This window comes from Hyposmocoma kahamanoa, unplaced genomic scaffold (genome assembly GCF_003589595.1).
Source record: "Hyposmocoma kahamanoa isolate Upper Pololo Valley unplaced genomic scaffold, ASM358959v1 99702, whole genome shotgun sequence".
Lineage (NCBI taxonomy): Eukaryota > Metazoa > Arthropoda > Insecta > Lepidoptera > Cosmopterigidae > Hyposmocoma > Hyposmocoma kahamanoa.
In genome coordinates, this window is record NW_020656001.1 from 36,383 (window position 1) to 57,848 (window position 21,466).

A 21,466-nucleotide genomic window follows, 5' to 3' on the forward strand; every position below is an offset into this window, starting at 1 on the left:
TAAAGGAATTAATTAGGAACAAAATAAGTTTAAGTCAGGTAACATAAAAATGAGTAAATTCTCAGATCAAATCCAACTTGTAGTATTCATAGCCATATATGCCGTATGTCACGATCTTAGTTTAAATTAATCTTTTAAAAGGTAGTAGGTTGTGACGGTGTGACCTCTTTACACCGTCATCTCACCTCTTTGTATCGCCTCTCTCCGCTTGTATCCTATCATTTTTTATTTTACATGTATTTAAATTTTATATTTGAATTGTTCCATCTTCTTTCACTGTCTCATTTTGTTATCGTACCACGTTGACTCCCAGCTCGACCGCCACAACAGTCGGAGCTGTTCCAATTTCCATTTACTAAAATCTTATTTTTGATTCTTTACCAAGTTATAATGCAGAACAAATAATACAACAGTCGGAGGAAAAGAATTATCAAAAATTTGCTGCAATAGTTTTTCGACCAAAAATGAAGCCATAATGGTGCCGCCATTGAAACCCTGGCTATTACACGAATATAAAGATTTGTACAGACGCTTTCTGACGCTTTCTGGCGCTTTTCAAGGTAGTCGTCTGGGAGCTTTGTTACTACATTATCAAAGCTCAATCATATAATAGCAATAAGTATCCTAAAAAAAGTAACAATCGTAGCAGACGAGACTGGAACGTTTTTGAAATGAGAATATTTATGATACAGCTGAAGGCGAGTTTACAGTTAGTGCATTTGAATAATGGTAGTGCTTAATCCTGACTATGTAGTTAACAGTAATACTACTCTAAAATGGCTATTAGTAGTTAATAATTTCTCAAATAGACTGTAGATGGAAATTCGAAACGGTGGCGACAATAGTCAATGATCGCACAGTCAATACATCAATTGTTTGAAATTCCACAGCAGATATCAGTGTGTCCGGTCAGCTGAATTACTTAAAAAGGAAGTAACTTCATGGGTATCTACGCGCGAAACTTCGTATCGCCAAACAGTCATATGATTGTCAATACATTTCACTAAAAACCATTGAATGCGGGTGTGGGGTGTGGACCCTCATGTCTTCCATGGGCTGTAGCTGTTCCGACAACATCATTGGTGTTCCTACGTCGTTTGGGACTCCAGATACAATTGTTCCATTGCCATTATGAGCGGCATTTCCGTTTGGAGTCAATGTGTTGTGGTTAGACTCCTGACGCATCAAGTTTCGACGCCATTTCGCCCGAGCGTTTTGAAACCACACCTGTAAATGGTTCACTTACAGTTATTACAATGTTACATACTATGAATTAAATTTGGTGAAGATATTATCTAAATTGCGCTATTTATGAGTGAACACATGTTGCAAAAACAACGTTCGAATTTAAAACAGAAATTTAAAACAGAAGGCTAACACAACAGGACGCGCCAGTCGTTCTCGCGCAAGTCGCGCCTTGGTGTGCAGCAACTTAAATTTAAAAGAAAAAAGTAATATAAACAAGTACAATAAACACAAGTGAACAAGGGACTCGGACAGTATCAAACTAGATGGAAAAACTTGATGGGGGGAAAACGTTTAATATAATACTATTACGAAATTTGTGTAGCTACTGCCAAAATATGTCACCTGACCATGCTTAGTCTGTAGAGTCTTGGGATGCTAAAGTTTGTAATAGCAGACCTAGGATATCTTAAGGGAATTTTGCAATTAAATTTTGCGAGCGGTTATGGACAGTCTGCATAATGTAAAAACTTTATATAGAAATATAAAGTCCAAAAATTCCCCCCTAAATGAAGCAACTACATGAAATTCTATATAAGCTTATTGCTTGCAACGCGATGTTTGCATGCGTTTGAATCGATTCACTAATTCACTACAGCGCGTCTGCGTATACGCACAGATTACGCCCGTTTACGGCGCGTATAAAATACGCCGTGTGCAAAGGCTCTTACTGTCGGACACGTGGAGGAGACCACATTTGAAATTGAAACAGAAATAGGCGTACCTGTAGGACCCTCTTTGATAATCCAGTCTTCTGGGCAAGTTGCTTCAAATCTTTAGCATCAGGGTTCTGATTGATGGCGAAGTAAGATTTCATGGTGCGCAGCTGGTGGTGTTTGAAACTGGTACGCATTCTCTTGGTGCGCTGGGAGTGGCTTGACACGCTTCCAGGTGACGCCACCGAGTCGTATGCTAGTGATTCCATGGACGAGGATAGGTCGCCTCGATGCAGAATTTCTGTAACAATGATTCTATAAAAGTCCATGATTTATCGCTCAGTTTTCAATCACGACTTTATATAAAATTTTACCATAAGTAACGCTCGCTCCTCGCATTGCATGACTGAAAATAACTATGCGCTTGCATAACATCTATCTATCTGCCTCTGTGGCCGAACTATTACCATGCCGGACTGCCACGCAGAAGTCCCAGGTTTAGGTTATTCCTGGGCCGGGAGATATTTGGATCTTTCTTTTTGGATTTCTCTCGTGAGTTTGGGTGTAATTTGTGGTTGTCTATGTGTGTATCCATGGCACTCGCCACACAGGGTTTTCCTAGTACGGAGCTATGTTGAGTGTGTACGTTATTATTATTATTATCTAACATCATATCGGCAATACAGATACATGTACAATTAGAATTCTTATTCGCAAAGGAAAAAGAAACACCCATGGAAGTACTGTCATTGTACCAATTTCAGACCCCAAGCAGTAATGTGAACCTTACCACGTTCCGGTATTGAAGCATAAGGGTGCTGGTGAAGTTATAAGACCCATGTGACTTGTCAATTCATGTGTCAAGATAACGGCCGCAGTGGCAGTGTGCTTCAGATCTCTTGCGATTGATTGTTTTGAGGGGCTCTGCCACTGCTATGGACAGGTACGTCGTTTAACACAAGGTAAAGGACTTGTTCTTCCCGTCATTTGGTATTATAAAAAGAATATTCAAACAAATCCGGATGCGTACGAAAAATTATTATATATATATATATATATATATAATATTATTCAGGGGGCTCTGCCACTGCTATGGACGGGTACGTCGTTTAACACAAGGTAAAGGACTTGTTCTTCCCATCATTTGGTATTATAAAAAGAATATTCAAACAAATCCGGATGCGTTCGAAAAATTATTATATATATATATATATATATATATATATAATATTATTCAGATTTCGAATTACGTTTCTTTTTTATACTTTGACATAATAACATGGTTGGAAAAATTATGATTGGATTGGATTGGATAAATTATGTTAAATTTTTGTAAAAACAAGAGTTCCCATCTGTCGCTGCTTATTCCCTGCTCTCCAAGCTGTTTTTTTTTTTCCACTAGTTGCATCTAAACAATCTAAACATAAAACGCAATTTCGTGTTGGTCCACTGCAGCCACATCCCGCGATTTTGAGGAAGTCGAGATCCGCTCGTAGATTGCTCAAGTCCGGACGCTGCGGTGGCAAATTAGACCAGTGGACCAACAAATCGCACTTTTTGTCTAGTGTTATTATCGTTTCCGGAATTCGAGAGATGCCTACAATAGTTGAACGGAGACAATTTATTGTGTACATTGACAGGTGCGGTGATAAGAATGGGTGAATTATAATCGAAATTTATAAACCTGACGCTGTTGTTTTGATTTGTAACGCGTATGTTGCGAAGGTGAGCTTATCTCTGTGGTCACTTCTAGCCAACCCTAGCTATAGTGAAGAAAAAACCTGAGGAATCAATTTATTGTACAATAAAACACCCTAACCGTATGTTATACATAATCAGTTTTTTTAAATTGCTGACAAGTAGCTTAAAGTGAAGCTTATTTTGCCGACGACGGTATTTGATAATTTAGAATAGATACCGCACCGCGCTTATTATATATTAGACAACATCACTTCCAAAGTATGTAACTAAAGCACTTGTGTTATGGAAATCAGAAACAACGACAAGGTGTGTGACATTGTTAGATATTTGAATGTTTCGCTGCTACAATGATGTCTGTACCGTTAAACAATTTTAAGAGATGTCTTCAGCGTTTGTAATTTCTTTTTTATTTTTGTTAATGATTTCAAAATGTACGTTATTTTTAACATTTTTACTTTTAACCTATAGAAGCAACTGCGAACAACTTGTTCGCAGTTGCTTCTATAGGTTAAAAGTGATCTACGGTATTCGACCGTTTCTCAGTGTTGATTTGCGTATTTCTCTATGTGAAGCATTGATATTATCTAAGATCAACTATTATGGAATGAATTGTATTCATTGTATCACGTCGTATGGTCCATGCATTTTGTCTAAAACACACAAACTTCTGCAGCGTGTCCAAAATGCATGTGCCAGATTCTGTTTTTTATACCCCCTCGTATTCACGTCACTCCTTATCTCAACGCTGCAAATCTACTAAATATCGGGTCTCGTCAAAAACTCCTGTATGCAGGACTTTTATTCGATATAGCAAAAACTAGAACACCTGAATATCTTTATGATAAACTAATGTGGTCATCTAGTGTTAATGTACGCTACAGAGAGCGATCTGTCCGATCTTGTGTTCTAATGGTACCACAACATAGAACTACAGCTTTTCGAGGTAGTTTCAAATACTCGGCCTCAAAGTGCTGGAATAATATTCCACCACCTATACGCAACGAGACATCCAAACCCAAATTCAAAGCACTGTACCGGCAACACCTACTCTCACTTCAAAAATCTGTGTAGTGTGTTTTTATTCTTTAACGTAGTCTGTCTAGAATCGAATTTTGTTGTTGCTTTGATCTATTCTTATTATGTGTATAATTATATTATAATACTAATTACATTACACAACATTAAATCCTCTTTACAGTCATAACTTACACCTACAGCTATAATTATATTCACATTTGCTCATGCACTTATATGTCAAGCAGGTTATTTTAAATGCACTATTTACACTTTACTATGTATATTATTATTGTCAATGTATAACTTTACTCAAAGTCGTTATATTTTTGCTTTCTAGTAACTTAATCCCTCTCGTTGGTTCTGACTGAAAACCAGCGCCTTAGGAAACTTTGGCATATGCTGAGTCAGCGCCGTTTCACTGCTATGACAATCATGTTTTGTTTTTTCTTTTATGCTAAATCTGTATTTGTGTTATATCAGTGAATAAAGTGTTTATCTATCTATCTATCTATCTATCATTTTTGTATTTTTTTTGTATTATTTTTTACGTCGCTTAGTGTTGTAAGAGATGATATAAACTACGGCATTGACTTAATTTAAGATTATTTGCACAAAGAAAATATTTTGGACTCCATGTTGCGTAATGTATAATAAAGTGATACTAGTCAAAACGTAGTACATAGGTACATCTATGTACTTAGAATGTATGTGTATTTTTAGGATTTTAAGGTTCATTAGTTACACAAAAAGAAATGCTATTAAAATTTTATATAATAAATACGTCGCCGATATAAAACAGTGTACTCCAGAAAGCCATAATTTGAAAGTCAACTAATCGACGAGACTAATATAAAGAGCCTAAACACGACTGTTGTTGAGGCTGAGAGTCTTGGTGGAGTTGAGTAATTTGCAGGCTGTCCTGGACCCCGATTCAGAACTCTTCGATATTTTAACCGAATCGTCCGATTGGATATTGTTCTCGAATCGAAGAGCGCTTTCCGAGCTATTTAGAACATTCGAGTTAAAACGTTCGATTCAGATTTGGTTAAAATATCGCTATCCAACAGCGTTTACCGAATTAGTCGGTGAAATAGATAGCAAGTCAAAGTTGTCAAAGTGTCTCTGTGTTTTCCTGTGTCAAATGTCGCAAAGGGTTGGTTGTACTGATAATGTTATTTTAAGCAAATTTGACTTACTATGAGACTACTGCATCTATATCTATCTATCTCGTTATTGTCGCTCGACATGATGTGCTTTAACGATCAATGGGTGCTTACTAGATTAGCTCGTGTTTTGACAATCGTTATTGGTGTTCGACGTGCTTTGTTTTTATAAGATCTATCAATCGACACATTTGATCGATTTTGTTAATCGTTACAGTCTGTTAGCTATCGGTGAATATCAAGGTTAAATTCGTATAAATGCACAAACGCCTAATTTTAATTTCATAGTGTCGATCGATACAAATTACATTGTCGATTGTCTAGTGCTACATTTACTCGATTTTGTCGATCGACATAAAATACATTACCTATAAATCGTCCCTGTCACAAACATTTACTTTAATTTTTGTGATCACACGAGTCGGACAAAAAACACGATGTCGATCTTCTGCTACTTACACAACTACGCGTTTTGTTCGCTCAAACGTGTCGATCGTCAAAAAATCGAGCAAATCTGTCGGCGCCACAATGCTTGCCCAAATTTGATTCATAAATATACTCTAACGGAAACTCGAAACACAACTGGCAATTAGGTATTAAAAAACACACCGCTGGACCCACTTACATGGCTGTCAAAACAAATAACGTACTATGATGAATGTTCCGATAATTGGACATATTTTTTGATCTAGATGATACCACGTAATGGACGACTTGGTAATATCATTTAAACCGGTGGGTTTCCAACTTCTGACTGCCGACTTGTTTAAAAAGATCTACAACGTATTCTCAATTTAGGAACCTTTGGTTTTTTGTTATTCTTTTTCATGGGTCTCCTTTGTTTGGACAGTCGGTAATTCATTAATTTCTCACCCCACCAACACTTGGGTGGTTTCGGGTAATGGACTAGCGATGCAAGTCGAGCTAATTATTAAATTCATAATTAAATATATTAGATAGTTTGTGTGATTTAAGCACAAAGGGTCATTATTAAGGAAATTGAATTATTTTTTGGAGATATGTTCTTTAGTGTTAAGTTTATTAATATACAGTTTACGGATGGAGAACTTTTTAAATTAAACTTGTTTTCGTGACGTCAAAATTAGGGAGAAATACGAGTTATGTATTCTTCATACAAATTATGTTTATCTTCAAGTGGTTTTGAATAGCAACAATTGTAATTTCTTTTGAAAATATTATAAATGTTATAAATGTGAAAGTAACTCTGTCTGTGAAGTGTTTTCACGCTTAAAGCGGTCAATAAAATTTGATGAATTTTTGTATACAAATAGATGGGACTTAGAGTAAAGACAAAGGCTATTTTTTGTCACAAAAATAAATCTTAAAGGGGATGAAATAGGGAATGGTTTTTTTTAACGCACATACGCATCCGCTCATAGCACCGCTCTAGGGAACCCCTATGTTACGGGTGACATAGATAAGTAGAAATTACACCTAAACCTAAACTCACGAGAAAAATAAATATAGGCGAGGCCATACAAATATTTCTCCCGGCCCGGGAATGGAGATAAGTAGAAGTAGAGCTCGTTGTGTACTACCACCAGCTCCTTGTGTACTACCACCTTACCTATTTTAGTCACCAAGTAGTAATAAAGTGTGTAAGTTTCGAGATTTTAGTGCCTAATGTTTTTTCTTTGAAAAATGTCAATTGCGTTTATTTTACTTAACCATCAACTGAAACTAAATAAGATATAAAAAAAGCCGCTTATAGGCGGTCGTAGATATGTTGATAACTCAATTTCGCTAATAATGTCGATCACGTAGTTTATGATCAGGACAGTATTGAAAAATCTTAGAAGTTGGAAAAAAAGAAAAACAGACAGTTACCCCGTAAAATTAAACTAAAACAGAAAAAAACACACAAAAGCAGCAAAAGTTCGCGATACCTGCAAAAAACTTTATTGAAACCTATTCTCACAACGTTAGGTAGATAGAACGCCTCTGCAGCCAGGTTCATAAAGGGCCCGCATTATTATTTAAAGGCAGAATTAACATGTTGCCGAGTTTACGTAAAATAATTCTTAGAAACCGTGTTGTAAAGTATTCTGGTAATAAAGCCCTCGATATTGACGATTGGCTGTAAAAAAGGGCGAATTAAAAAAAAATGAGAAGCTCGGAGTTGTGTTTTATTGGACCTGATAGGCGCCGGTCGGCTATGGCATGAGGTTTCTTATGTTAGCGGAAAAAGTAATACATCGATACCTCCTACGTAAGCTGTTTTAAGTCGAAATACAATTTACTTTTGGACTTAAATATGTATCTTTTTTCATGTATACGAGTATTATACGTTCCATATCGATGCCTTACTTTCTCAAACTGGTATCTTATAAAGAGTGGTTGTTCAGGAGATGGCAAAACTTTCTATTTAAATTTTAAATCAGGGTGTTAACTTGGATGCATTGCTATAAGAATAGGTAAAAGCCGGTGTATAAATATGAAGGAAATGTGGTATGAAATCTGCCTGCTAAAATTTGTATATACAATCCATTTTTTTCATTTCAGTAACTTTGTGCTTTAAGTACGAGAAAGTAGGGCGACGATATTTGAATGTAAACATAACACTAAGTGATTTCTTGTCTAACTTTAGAGGTCGGTTTTCTTTTACACTTACGTACAGAGTCAAAAGCATGTCAAGCTTGACACTTAAGACTTAAATCCAACTCTAAGTCGCTTACGATAAGAACGGTCCAAAGTACAAAGTGTCAAGCTTGACGTGCTCTTGACTGTACCTTCCTCTTGGTTCTCTTTCCCTATAAATAAATACAAGCCTTTCAACGTGAGAGTGATTAGTCAATTTCTGCAAGCGTGTTCCACTATTGAATACAAATGGTCATCAGCTACTTAGTAGCCAGTAAAACTCCTTGTGAAAGAGTTCGTCCAGGGAAGTACTGCTGTGAGTATACGAGACTTGTCAACTTATGTCTCAAGATGACAGATGCAGTTTTGAACAACTGTTTTAAATACAAAATAATAGATAATTGTGTAACTTTTTCAACCTTTCAAGTGGTATATTTGCTTCAAAGTTAAATGAGACCACTACTGAGGTACCCTTTTTCCAACGAAAAAAGAATCACCAGAATCGGTTCACAAATGCCGTAATCTGCATAAATGCTTAATTACTGCGTAAATGCAGTAATCGCGTTGAATGCACAAAAAAAAATACAGAATTGAGTACCTCTTCCTTTTTCGTTCGGTTAAAAATGGGTGAATTATGTTCATATGAACTACTAGCGAATTATACTATTTAAAAAAAGAATAACTTTAATTGTCTATTGATTTTTCTTTTTTTTTCTTATATATTTTTGACGTTCACGGTTGGCGTTTCAGCCCTTTTTCGATGAAACGTTTTAAATATGGCCAGTGTTTTATTTTTTTAACTCTTTATTTAGGGCTTTGATCATCATTAGACACAATGATATTAAGTATGATGGTAAGATTCTTTTTTGTTGGAGAGGTTCACGCTTGAAGATTCATTTTTATAAATAGCGCCTAAATTTTATTATAAGGAGCAATTATTTTAATGGTTGATTTTGCTATTTTCCAATTCAAGGCGTTTTTCTCTCTCAATATACTTTGAGTAGTGAGAACCGATTTTTATTTATCTCCTTGTACTGAGATTATATTATCACAATTACGTAGTGTTTTAATTTGTCTGTCTGGATTTTATTAAGTGTTTTCTTGATGCACCGTTTCTTAATGGGGCTGACGTTGTAGAATATAAAAGTTCAATTCAGCCTCCGCATCAGATACAAAAATTTGTTTAAGGCGAGTTATTGGAGAAAAGCGAGTTGAACAGTTTTGCTCGATCAAATGGTTAAGGTATTTACTATTACCGGTCTTACATAATATGTACGATATACCTAAGGATATTGTCTACAGAATGCGCTAATTTGTTACAAGACAGCATGTACTTTATCCGATCTTATAAAATACTGAAAACGGGCTAAAATAACAGTTTAAAACTAATTATTTAGGAATGAAATATCTAACTTTGTACATAATTTTTATATGCAGATATAAATATCTATCTGTATAGCCTGAAACCCTGCTACATTTTGTTTTTCAACTGAAGTCCTATATGGGCATTGAAACTTTTTTTCCGGATTGAAATTGCGTTTAGGTATTTGTTTTTTCAAACAAACCAACGTTTCGGGTCCTTTATAGGTCCCATGGTCACGGTTGACTGACCTGTAAAGGGCCCGAAACGTTGACTTGTTTGAAAAACAAATATACGTGATTTAAATCCGGAAAAATAGTTTGGTTTCCTATGTGTAAAAACCTAATTCGATATGTAGTCCTATAGTTATTAATTTCACATTTATCCAAAAAATTGCATATTTCCCAGCGGTTTAACGACACGCCGCACCGCCCGCTGCCCCGTCAGTCGCCATTGGGTGCTTGTTGACGTCGGATTTGTGTCAAAATCTCCGCGTGTTCTTATTATATTCATATTGATTTTGAAGATCGAAACCTATACGCGGCCAGTGGTTCGTATGGACGCTGTTATTATAATTCAGTCAAAGTCAAAGAATCGTTTATTCCGTAAGTAAAATAATTTTTTGAAGCGACTGCTCACTAAGCTCACTATGCTGAGTTCCCTGAGAAGAACGAGCAAGAAACCCTAGGAATTTCTCTTTTCAAATAAACTTAAATGCTATGGAATACACTTAATAAATTTGTGTGGATTCTAGAGCCAGGTCGTTTTTCCATTTTATCTAACATGTAGTCTTCAATTTTATAATATGATTTTTTGATCAAAATATTTTTAATATAGTTTTTAAACTTAGGAAATGATAATCTTGATATAATGCTCCGGAATCTTATTGTAAAAACGTATACAATTCCCTATACAAGAGTTGTTTAACTTGGTTAAACGAAATCGTGATATCATGAGTTTGGACTTCAGCTCTAAGATTGATAATAAGTATATCTTCTTTCTCATTGAAATTATGTATATTTTATGGGCATAAAATATTTGAGTAAATGTACTGTGATGCCACAGTCATGACACCAGTGTCCTTAAACTTTTATCTGAGAGAAAACTTTTATCTGAGAGAAACCCGAGAACCTAAACGGTACACAGAACGAGTCGCTCGTTTTGCAATACAAATATGGTTTGAATGTCTACCGCGTTACCCCATTTTAACCCAATTTTCATTCAAATTTCTTTTAGCGTTCCTCTGGTGTGCACGTCGTCTGGAGCAATCTTACAAATGTTTTCACCACAATGTCAAACACTACATGTCGATACGATAAGAAGAAGCCGCCCTCTAAATATTTCCATGACTTACATTTTCCAATAAATATTACTTATAACTGGATTCCAGTGTAGATTATTTCGTGCCTATAACGTCGTTCTATACTGTAGAACGTGAGATAACTGTTTGCGGTATTTCTGAAGATTGTTATCGTGGAATTTATTTCGAATCAGCCGTCGCATGTAGCTTTAGAAGACTTCGAAACTTGAGTGTCCTCTGATCGGTCATCTTATGAATGATTCTTACCGATATTTTGTAGTGAAGGGATAAGGTGGTTATCGATGGAAATATCGACTCTGTTCATAGCTTTACACGTTAATTTTGTGATATATCACGGCTCTTATGTAAAGTCGAGTTTTGGATGATATCTATTTTATTTCATGACCTTAGATGTAGTTGTTACTTTTTCCTTTAAGGAAAAGGCAAAGGTTTAAGATTATACTGCTAAAATTTGATGATTTTTTTTCTATATTTAGGTAGATAGGCGTGTGCCAAGCCTTCAGTCCGTTATATTTTACAGGCATTAAGTCTCGTCTTTTAATTCCGGGCTATTGCTATGACAATACATATATGAAAAAAAAAGTTTTCAAATGAATCCGTAAAACATACCACGAAAATATGTTCCGTTTTTGAAAATTCGAAGCAACAGACCTTTCGGAACCAATTTCTTTGTTTATTATAAGCCCCGCAGTCAGGGAAACCCTGAGTGACGACTACCATGGACACACATTGACAACCACAAATGACTCCCAAACTCACGAGAGAAATAAATCTAGGCCATAACAAATATATTTCTCCCGGCCCGGGAATCGAACCTGGGACCTCTGCGAGGCAGACCAGCATGGTAACCATTCTACCACGTAGACAGTTTAATCCTAATTATTATTAAAGTAGGAAAATATCGTAATGAAACCTGCATATTCAAGAAGATTCGGAACACTTGGAAAACATGTAAAGTCCGGCTATATATATTGAGCTAGCAAGGCCCGAACTCAGAGGTGGGACGCATAATAATAATGGCGATGATTCTCAAAGGTTACAATGTGTTTGAATTTGAAAGAACGATTATTTCAATCCGGCCGTAAATATTATATATAAACTAATATTATAAATGCGAAAATAACTCTCCTTCTGATATCCTTCCGAAACAGTCAAACAAGTAACAGTTATTACGACCTTATTACAAGACCTTATTAAAAGACAATATCAAGTATGAAGCTTCGTTCGCATAATACGTGTTTTAGTTTAATCGAGTATTACCTATTTGATAAAAATTTCATCGCGCTCACCTCACGCGACCGTGTGCATCTAACTGTCATGTCAAAATACACTCTATTTTTTAGCTTTTACGTTTTAACTTAAATAAGCGTCCCGGGTACGCGGGCGAGTCTGGCTTGAATTTGATCTACGCGGCGGCCCACGCGGTTGTATTATTCAGAGGAATTTAAATGTGTACATGAAGGCGTGATAACTGGGCGGCCGCGCGAAAACTTTCTCCTCGTGTAACTGGGCGCTTATAGTTTCGAATGGATGTCGAGAACGAGAGTACAGGGCCTGTTACGTTTTCACGCCTTAACCGCTGAACCAATTTTGATAAATTTTGGTGTAGAGATAGATGGGACCTAGGAGAAGGGCTTAGGCTACTATTTGTCACAAAAATAAATCTTAAAGGAGTTGAAATAGGAGATGAAAGTTTGTACAGAGGATCAATAAAACTATGAAAATTTTAATAGTCCAATAGGCCACTCGAAGTACTCATTCTACTCAGACGAAGTCGCGGGCACCAGCTAGTTTAAAATATAATTCGAACTGCCGGGAATTATCGACCACGTCTCTACGAGACTAAGCGATAGTTAGTCTATCGATACAATTAAATAGTACAATACATCACTATTGTTGTATGGTACAATTTTATGTTTGCTCCGTTATCTCGGGTCAGATCTATAGACGTCCGTTCAATAAAGTTGTAGTAGCGTGCTCGGGCCAATAAATAAGGTTGGCTCAAGTTCGCCGCTCACGTGACAATGTAAGGCCGCTTCCAGTTTTGTATTTATACAGGGTGTTCAATTAAGGCGAGTCACTGGAGGAGAAGCGAGAAAAACTGTTTTGCTAGATCAAATCTTAGGTATTTACTACTAAATAAGAGTCTTATAAAAAATATACGATACACCGAAGGATATTATCTAAAGAATGTACTAATTTGTTACGCAATAAGATGTACTTTAGTCTTAAACGAATTATTTAAGAATAAAATATCTACTTTGCACGTAATTTTCATTGGAGAGATTTTTCTTTAAGTACCACAGAGAAATCAATATTTTAAACCGACTTCAAAAAAAAGAAGGAGGAGGTTCTCAATTCGACAGTATGTTTTTTTGTATGTATCTTACGCGATAACTCCGGTATTTGTGCGCCGATTTTCATGATTCTTTTTTTAGTACTCTGTACTGAGATTTTTATTAGTTTTGCATCATTTTTTCTTTCATCTGGTATAGAAAACTTGACAATCTCTTTTTTACACCTTTTTGTAACAGCTTGCATTATCGGTTCTTCATAAATATGAATGCGAATGTTCACCACAAGCATCAATTTAACAAACCGAGAGTCGATGGGCTAAATCACCCCCTAATTATGTCGGGAACAGAGTGGCTGCGTTGTAACCGGGAACAACAGTAAATACGCTGTAATTTAACTAACTTATTACATTAACCATGGTAACCTAATGGTCTGCCGCCTCTAAAGCAGAGAGTCGCGGGTTCGTATCCAATCACGCAACGCTGAGTTTTTCGAAATGTATGTGCGAAATTTAATTTTAAATGTACTATGAGCTAGTCGGTGAAGGAAAACATTACCAAACGTGCACACATTCGCAAAGCAATTCAATGATGTGTGTGAGGTACCCAATCCGCACTGGGCCTGCTTGGGAACTACAACCCTCTCATAGTGAGACGAGGCTAGGCAGTGAGACTATAATATAGCCTAAGAGCTAAACGCGATACAGTCGCAGCGAGTAAACCTTTGCACTCGTTCACAAATACAGCGGCGCCGCAAACGCGCGACAACACGCAAATTTGTATCGCGTTTTACGCGCGTTTGAATCGATACAAACGCAACAGTCTACTTTTTGAGTTCACAGCGCATTTCGTACGCGCCGACGACGCGCGTACGGCGGTGTATAGGCTCCAACTACTGTAATTCTACTTACTAATAATTACAGTAATAATAATAATAATAATAATAATAATAACGTTTATTCCTCCACAAAAATACGTACATATAGTTCTTAGTAATTTAAGATACATGCAATAACTTATTTTTGGGAGCTGGTGCTTGTTAAAGACTTAACGCCTGTACTACAAGTCACCAGGCTCTCACCCTTGGAAATGACACATGACAATCTTAAGGTATTACTAAGATTAACAGTAAGTCCGCATTGGCAGAATCGTAATATGATTAATTGACAATTCATATTATGATATTTCAAACAAAACAAAAACGCAACTCATCTACTTGACATCTATTTGAATTGCGTTATATGAATTGTAAGAGATTCGTAATATGAATTGTCAAATAATCATATTATAATTCTGCCAATACGGCCGTTTAGTAGAGTGTCCAACATATCCGACAATTTAATGCAACATCACCCTCTTAACTTTATAGAATTGAATTACGTAAATTTTCCACATTGTATTTGACGATCTCGGCGGCTCAACTGCTTTTACGGTGAGCACGAGGAGGTTCCGTGTTCGATTCCCGATAGGACCAATCTGGGCAGTTAACTTTTCTGAATTGGTTCTGTTCTGTGTGTTGTAGAAAGTGCCCCAGAGTGAATTCCGTTGCTTGGTACTCATGGCACAGGTACAGATAGTTGTCTGTCACGGGTGCGCTGTATTAATACGAAAATTAAATAAACTAATTTTGAAACAAATACCGTTCAGTTCATATGAATTGTAGTTCGACCAATTTCACTTCATAAAATTTAACTTTTTATAATTCGTGTTTCATATAACATTCACATTTTATAATTTATATATATATTTTTTAAGTACATTTTTTATTTTTTTAGTTACACCAAGTACCAAGTACCAAGTATATTTTTTAATATAAAGCTCGTATTTTATAACAATCATTTCATATATTGTCAATTTAGATAATTTTTACGTAGCATAATATCATTTTTCATAAATAATAAGTTCAAACCCGCCTCGTCATGGTACTTGTCTCTTCGATACTAAGAGTGTAATTTAAAAGCCGGAGTTGCGGAGGAAGAGTTATTTTCCTTAATATAGTTTACAATGCTGAATTTTCATTTCGACAAAATTATTATAGTTAGACACTGGATTCCTGAGTGGTTTAAAGAGAGTTATTTTCCTTAATATAGTTTACAATGCTGAATTTTCATTTCGACAAACTTATTATAGTTAGACACTGGATTCCTGAGTGGTTTAAAATAAAACAAACGTAGTTTACATAGGTCAAATCTTGGTTGCGGCTCCCATTCAGTAGGTTACGTTAGGTTAGAAAATGAAAAAGCAGTACGAGCCGAGCGAGCGGAGCGAGCGAAACGAGCGTAGTGATCGTGAAGCGACAGCGGCCGGCGAGTGCTAGAAACCAATTTGTTTGCGTTTCCGAACAAGTTGTCAATCCAAATCATTTACTATAATATTAATATTAGAGATATCGTTTTTCGCAAATAATCTTATTTCTAATGACGTTGATAAAATAACGTTATTTTACCTGTGGTTTTTAACGACCGTTATTAAAAATTTTTGTTAGTGTAAGTGATCGTTAAAAACATGAAATATAGTATGTAAGTTTATATTAAACGTTGGTTATATAATAAATAATAAATAACGCACACACTCAACATAGCCCCGCACTAGGGAAACCCTGAGTCGCGGGTGCCATGGACACACACATAGACAACCACAAATTACACCCAAACTCACGAGAGAAATAATTGTAGGCCATACAACTATTTCTCCCGGCCCGGGAATCGAACCTGCGACCTCTGCGTGGCAGTCCGGCATGGTAACCGTTCGGCCACGGAGGCAGTTAAATTATATGAAGTGAATTACTATATGAAATACGTTTATGGGAAGTAAAATTATGACAATCGAGCGTTATTTAAATAATATTTATATGATACATTATTACAAACTCGTCACTCATATTATTACATTATTAAATGACATAAGTTTTTAGAATGTCTGCCGGTAATAGCTATTTGTACGATCATCCACTGATAAATCATTTATGCAAACTAAGTTGTAATGTGGCATAACTTTTAACTTTTTCTTGAAAGTAAAAGGTCTGTAAAACAACCTCATTATCAAGCCACCTGTTTTAATATCCCAAACGGACATTGACACTAAACAAAACTACTAAACACCCCAAAGCTAATTAAAAAATAGTGTCTTATAAAAAATCAATAAACGCCGCTAAATTCCCCTCGAGATAATAAAAACAAAATACTATTAACTATAAACAATAGTAATCGCTTAACTGTTAGTTAAATAAAAGTAACCGATCGCTTATCTAACCGCGAAAGTTCACCTGCTCCCAAAAAAATATATATTAGGGTCAAGCTAACAAGTTGACTCGGTTCGTAACCATCCAATACAATTCCTAATGTCGAGCACAGGCCTCTTGTCAAGATGTAGAAAAATAAGTTCTTTTACCAAACACATTTGTGATGTGATGGTTTTAAGAGGACGTAGGACGTAGGAGGATAGTAGCAGAAGAGCTCCTTGTGAACGAGTTCGTCCAGCAAAGTACTGCCACCATATCTATTTCTGCCACCAAACAGTAATGTCGGCATTACTGTGTTCCGGTTTTGAAGGGTAAAGGTGCTGGTGAAATCACAGGCACATGGGAGTTATCAACCTGTATCTCAGGGTAACGCTGTGGCAGTGCCCTTCAGATCCTTGCGATTTAACTTTGAGTGACACTGCAACTGTTATAGACAGGCGTGTGGCTTGCCATCAGGCGCGTGACATGATATTACGAAGAACGTAGTAATGCTCACATTACTGCTGCGAGGCAGAAACAGGTAAGGTGGCAGTACTTCCCTGGACGAACTCTTTCACAAGGTGCTCTACTGCTACTATCTAGAGCTAACTATATCCAACAATTAAGTATATATTATAACTCGCCAACCAGGCACACCAATTACCCGATTTCAAACTAAAGGTTCCCTGTACTATGAGTACCTGTGCAACGAACTCACTCCACGACACTACTCAGATCACTCCGACTGGAAAGAATTTAGAAAAGCTCCCAAATTGGTCTCCCCAAGAATCGAATTCGGAACTTCCACGTCCATAGCGCGAGCTGTCAAATGCTACCTACTAATAACCTATCTCTGTGCATGGTTTAGTTCTTGTAGACGACACCAATATTGACGAATCTTGTTCCATTGCCTTGAAAGCTATATTCGAATTGTAGGTACTTTGTACAGCGTACAGTGATGGACATAAATATAAAATAAATTAAAGATATCAACCTCACCGAGTTTGTCTTCCACCTGAACAAAGTTGCTTGAAACATTTCTATTCAATCTAATTGGAAAACGGGTGTTTCTTACATTATTTCGGTTCGTGAAAGCTTTTCCTCTAATATAACGAAATTTCATAGCAAATAGTAAGCAAATACTGCGAAACGAACTGCTAAAATAAACGATGAAATGATGTAACAAGAAGTAGACTATAAATCAAGTTATCAAGTTAGTTATAACTTTAGTCAGAGCATTAAAACACAAAGATCTGAGGGGCATTGCCACTGCGCCCGTTACCCTGAGACATAAGTTGACAAGTCCTAGGAGCCTGTAATTACACCAAGCACCTTTACCCTTTAAAACCCGTAACACAGTCATCTATTTCATTAACAATAATAATTTTACGTTAATACAATTCAAATTAATTGTGAATGTGTGACGGTGTGACCTCTGTAAATCGTCATCCCACCTTTTTATATCGCTTCTCTCCATTCGTATCGTATCGTTTTTTCTTCTACTCGTATTTAAATAAAAATATTGAATTGTTCCATTTTGCCTCACAATCTGATTTTGTTTCGTTCCATCGACACTCTCTACCCTATTGCGGTAGCGAAAGTATCTCTAATTATCTTTTTCAACTGTTTACTAGCTATATTTATATAGTTTACATTTTAAAGATTATAATATATTTGTTAAAACCAAATAAATACCTATAAACTGGACTTTCAACGTTTGAATTGCTAAACTTACTAAGTACGATGTATGGAGGCTGCGGAGGCTACGGAGGCTACTACTACATTGCTACTATCCAACAGGACCTAACGCCACCAGCGCCAGCAGCGCTTCTACAAATGTAATAAGTTATATTAAATTTATTAATGGGTGTACTCGTATACCCAAATAAAGAAACATTTTATTTATTTTATTAAAATTTATAAGTAGAAAAGTTTATACGTAAAAATTTTATTGAGGGCCGTACCCTGGGGTATCGTGCCCGGAAGGCTGGCAACATTTCCACTTTGAATTGCTAAACTTAGTCTTTGACGGAAATAACTGCCAGGCTTTAGGTCGCCGGAGGTTTCTACTAGGCGATCCGCGTTCGCTAGAAGTTTCACCTGTGGCCCCCAAACCCAGGGTTTCAACCGCCAAAAGGCACAAAGCTGTAGCACTAAGCAAAGCGCATCAAGCCTTTTTCGGTTCCCGGCCGCTCTAGCGACAAAGCCTGCGCCGACCACGCTTGCAAGGTCATGGAAGGGGCTACGGTATCCACACAGGTTGCGTCCTACACTAACTGTCTCTCTAACTTCCACGTTGCAGCTTAAGAAAGAAAATATTGTACATTACTGAGAAATTCAATAAAGAATTGAATGGACGAAAAATATTACAAAAAAAGAAATGTAAGAAAATATCAAGACCGTTATGGCTTCGTGTCAATGAACTACTTTCTCGTGATCTTTAAAAATGTTGTGTAAAATATTTTTACTTTTCTGCTTTTATATTTGCTGCTTCCATTTATAGAACTCGGTGGACCGGCAATTTGCACAGTGGTTTCGATTCCGAATAGTAACAATTTGGGAAATTAACTTGTCTAAACTGATCTCAGTCTGGATGCTCTTGGTAATGTAATTTTGTTGCTCTGGTACTCACAGAATTCTCTACTTTGAGACCAGGTTATACACATGATTGCCTGGTACATTTTTTATCAAATAATAAGTGCGCATTAGACTTTCATGTCACCAGATCCAAAGTGACGATGAAGTCGACGATGTAGTATGCACACCTAAATAATGCCTATTCACTCTCGCCTTGAAAGCCTTTTCAAGGCGAGAGTGAATAGGCATTATTACGCATTATTACCAAGTTATAACGTTCAGGGAACATCTGTAGACGTCACATCATCTCCATATAAATGTGGAAGCAAAACGCTTCATTCGAATCCTTGAAATATCCACAACATATGGGTGGAACCCTAGCCTACCTCTGGTCCCCCGACGATGCAAAGGGGTACATGATAATTACTTTTAGTCTTCGTGGTCAAAGAATAGATAATGTTGTTACGAGATTATCTGTCGTCGGGTTAAAATAGCTCTCCCACTATCTTTTCTACATAAGTTTTGTTTATAGTAACCCTCCCTACCTCTTAGTTATACGAAGGATACTATAACCTGTGCTAGTAAGCCCGCACCTACGCAATCAGGTCATGACCCCAGATCAGCCCGTTTGCACAGACTTCATCCGGTTCACAGAACGACCAGTTCAGCGCTCCGGATGCACGTACAGTCTCTCGCTTCACGTTGCGCATTGCGCAACTAACGGCTGACACCGCTAAGTTGTTGACTCTGAGTCCACTACCAAATCTCCTCTTTCGTGGCGGAGCTGTAAGTCACGCTCACTTCCTAACGCCGAAAAAACGGCGTCTCTCCAGTTCCCAATAATCTAAACGGCTGGAGGAACCGGAGGATATCTAGCTTTGTTCAAACAGTGAAAGTTTGATCCATTTGATGTGTACCAACACCCATAGACTTTTGGGAAACTAAGACGTACCATTGATATCGCAAATTTACAGGCACATGGGATTTTCAACTGTATATCTCTGGGTGACGCACAGAACAATAAACGCAGTAGAAATGCTTAGCGGGCGTGCACGTGCGCCAACAGTATGCGGAGGTCCGCACACGTGTGCTCAATCCGCCATTTTCGCTTTATACGTTATAACCTTGTCAATTATATCGCGCAAAACCTCGAAAATCGTGAAAAATATCCCTTTATTAGCTACTCTGGAATACAAAAATGATAGTAAAGAGACTCTACTGTTATATAAATTAACAAAGTGTTACAGACACTATTGGACGATGCACGTGACTTTTAATACAAATACGTAGTCCTTATCTATATACCTACTCAAACTTGAAAGCCCTTCGCCACCCTTTACTTATCAAATGTCTTAGAACCAAACCGATCGATATTTCGTCGCTGATAAACCACGTTTAACCAAAGTTGAATATGCGAAGGACGGAAGAACTAACGAATAAGTCTAATTTACGCTCTCTTAAATATTTCAATGTGTAAAACAAATTGGTGAAATAAATTCGTGAATTCTTTGCAGTGCACGCGGGAGTTGTGTCTTTATACTCTAAACAGTTATTGCTGTGATTGCCCGATGGGCAATTACATTGAATAATTAAATTTACATATCGAACAGGAAATCACCATTATTTTTGTGAGAAGTGACAGTAGTCGTTTAAATGTATGGGAATGGTTTTGGATTATAAAGTATATTTATTAATTGGGTCACTTGGGCCACTGGGCCACTGAGGATTTAAAGGATACTGTAACGTGCTGGCCCGAAGGTTGGGTGGTGTACAAACCTAGTTAAAATTTCGCTTTTCGAATCATATAGTCAATCATTCTACACATGCAGTGACCTGCGGGTCCAATATAATAAACGCATTCAGGGTTCCGTGGGGCTGCCGCATTAATGCAGTGCTTCGGGGATGTTTGTACGTCTCGTACGCGGACTAGTATGCTATAATGAGAAGACGTCACTCCTCAATGCTAGCCGCCTCCGCGGTAACACCAACGGACTCCTGAGTGTTCAGAGACCGGTGGAACTCCCAAAGTCACAGCATTGAATGCTTAATTGGAATTGTAAATTAAGTTTTGCAGTTTGGTTTACATTATTATTATTTGTATGTATACATACATAAACATTATGTAGGCACATATTCAAACACTACACTCATAACGCAAACAACACACACACACAGACAAATACGAGCGCGCACGCAAACACACACGCACACGCATCTACTTCGCACGCTAACACTAAGTACTGTCTAGACTTAGTTTTTAATTTTGTTCATTTATTTTGTTTTAATAAATTTAATCATCTACTCATCTATTCCT

At 36.9% G+C, this 21,466-nt stretch overlaps 1 protein-coding gene across 2 annotated transcripts in view; it reads right to left on the reverse strand.

Annotated features, from left to right (window-relative positions):
- Positions 1-470: 470 nt before the first annotated feature.
- LOC113239209 (LIM/homeobox protein Lhx2-like) overlaps positions 471-21,466 on the reverse strand; it is a 75,090-nt gene continuing 54,094 nt past the window's right edge. For both annotated transcript variants that reach the window (XM_026476102.1, XM_026476103.1), the window contains exons 6-7: positions 1,970-2,202; positions 471-1,227 (exon numbers count right to left, since the gene is read on the reverse strand). In XM_026476102.1, coding sequence (XP_026331887.1) covers positions 991-1,227; positions 1,970-2,202 — 470 coding nt within the window. In that variant the 3' untranslated portion in view covers positions 471-990. The remainder of the gene's footprint in view (positions 1,228-1,969; positions 2,203-21,466) is intronic.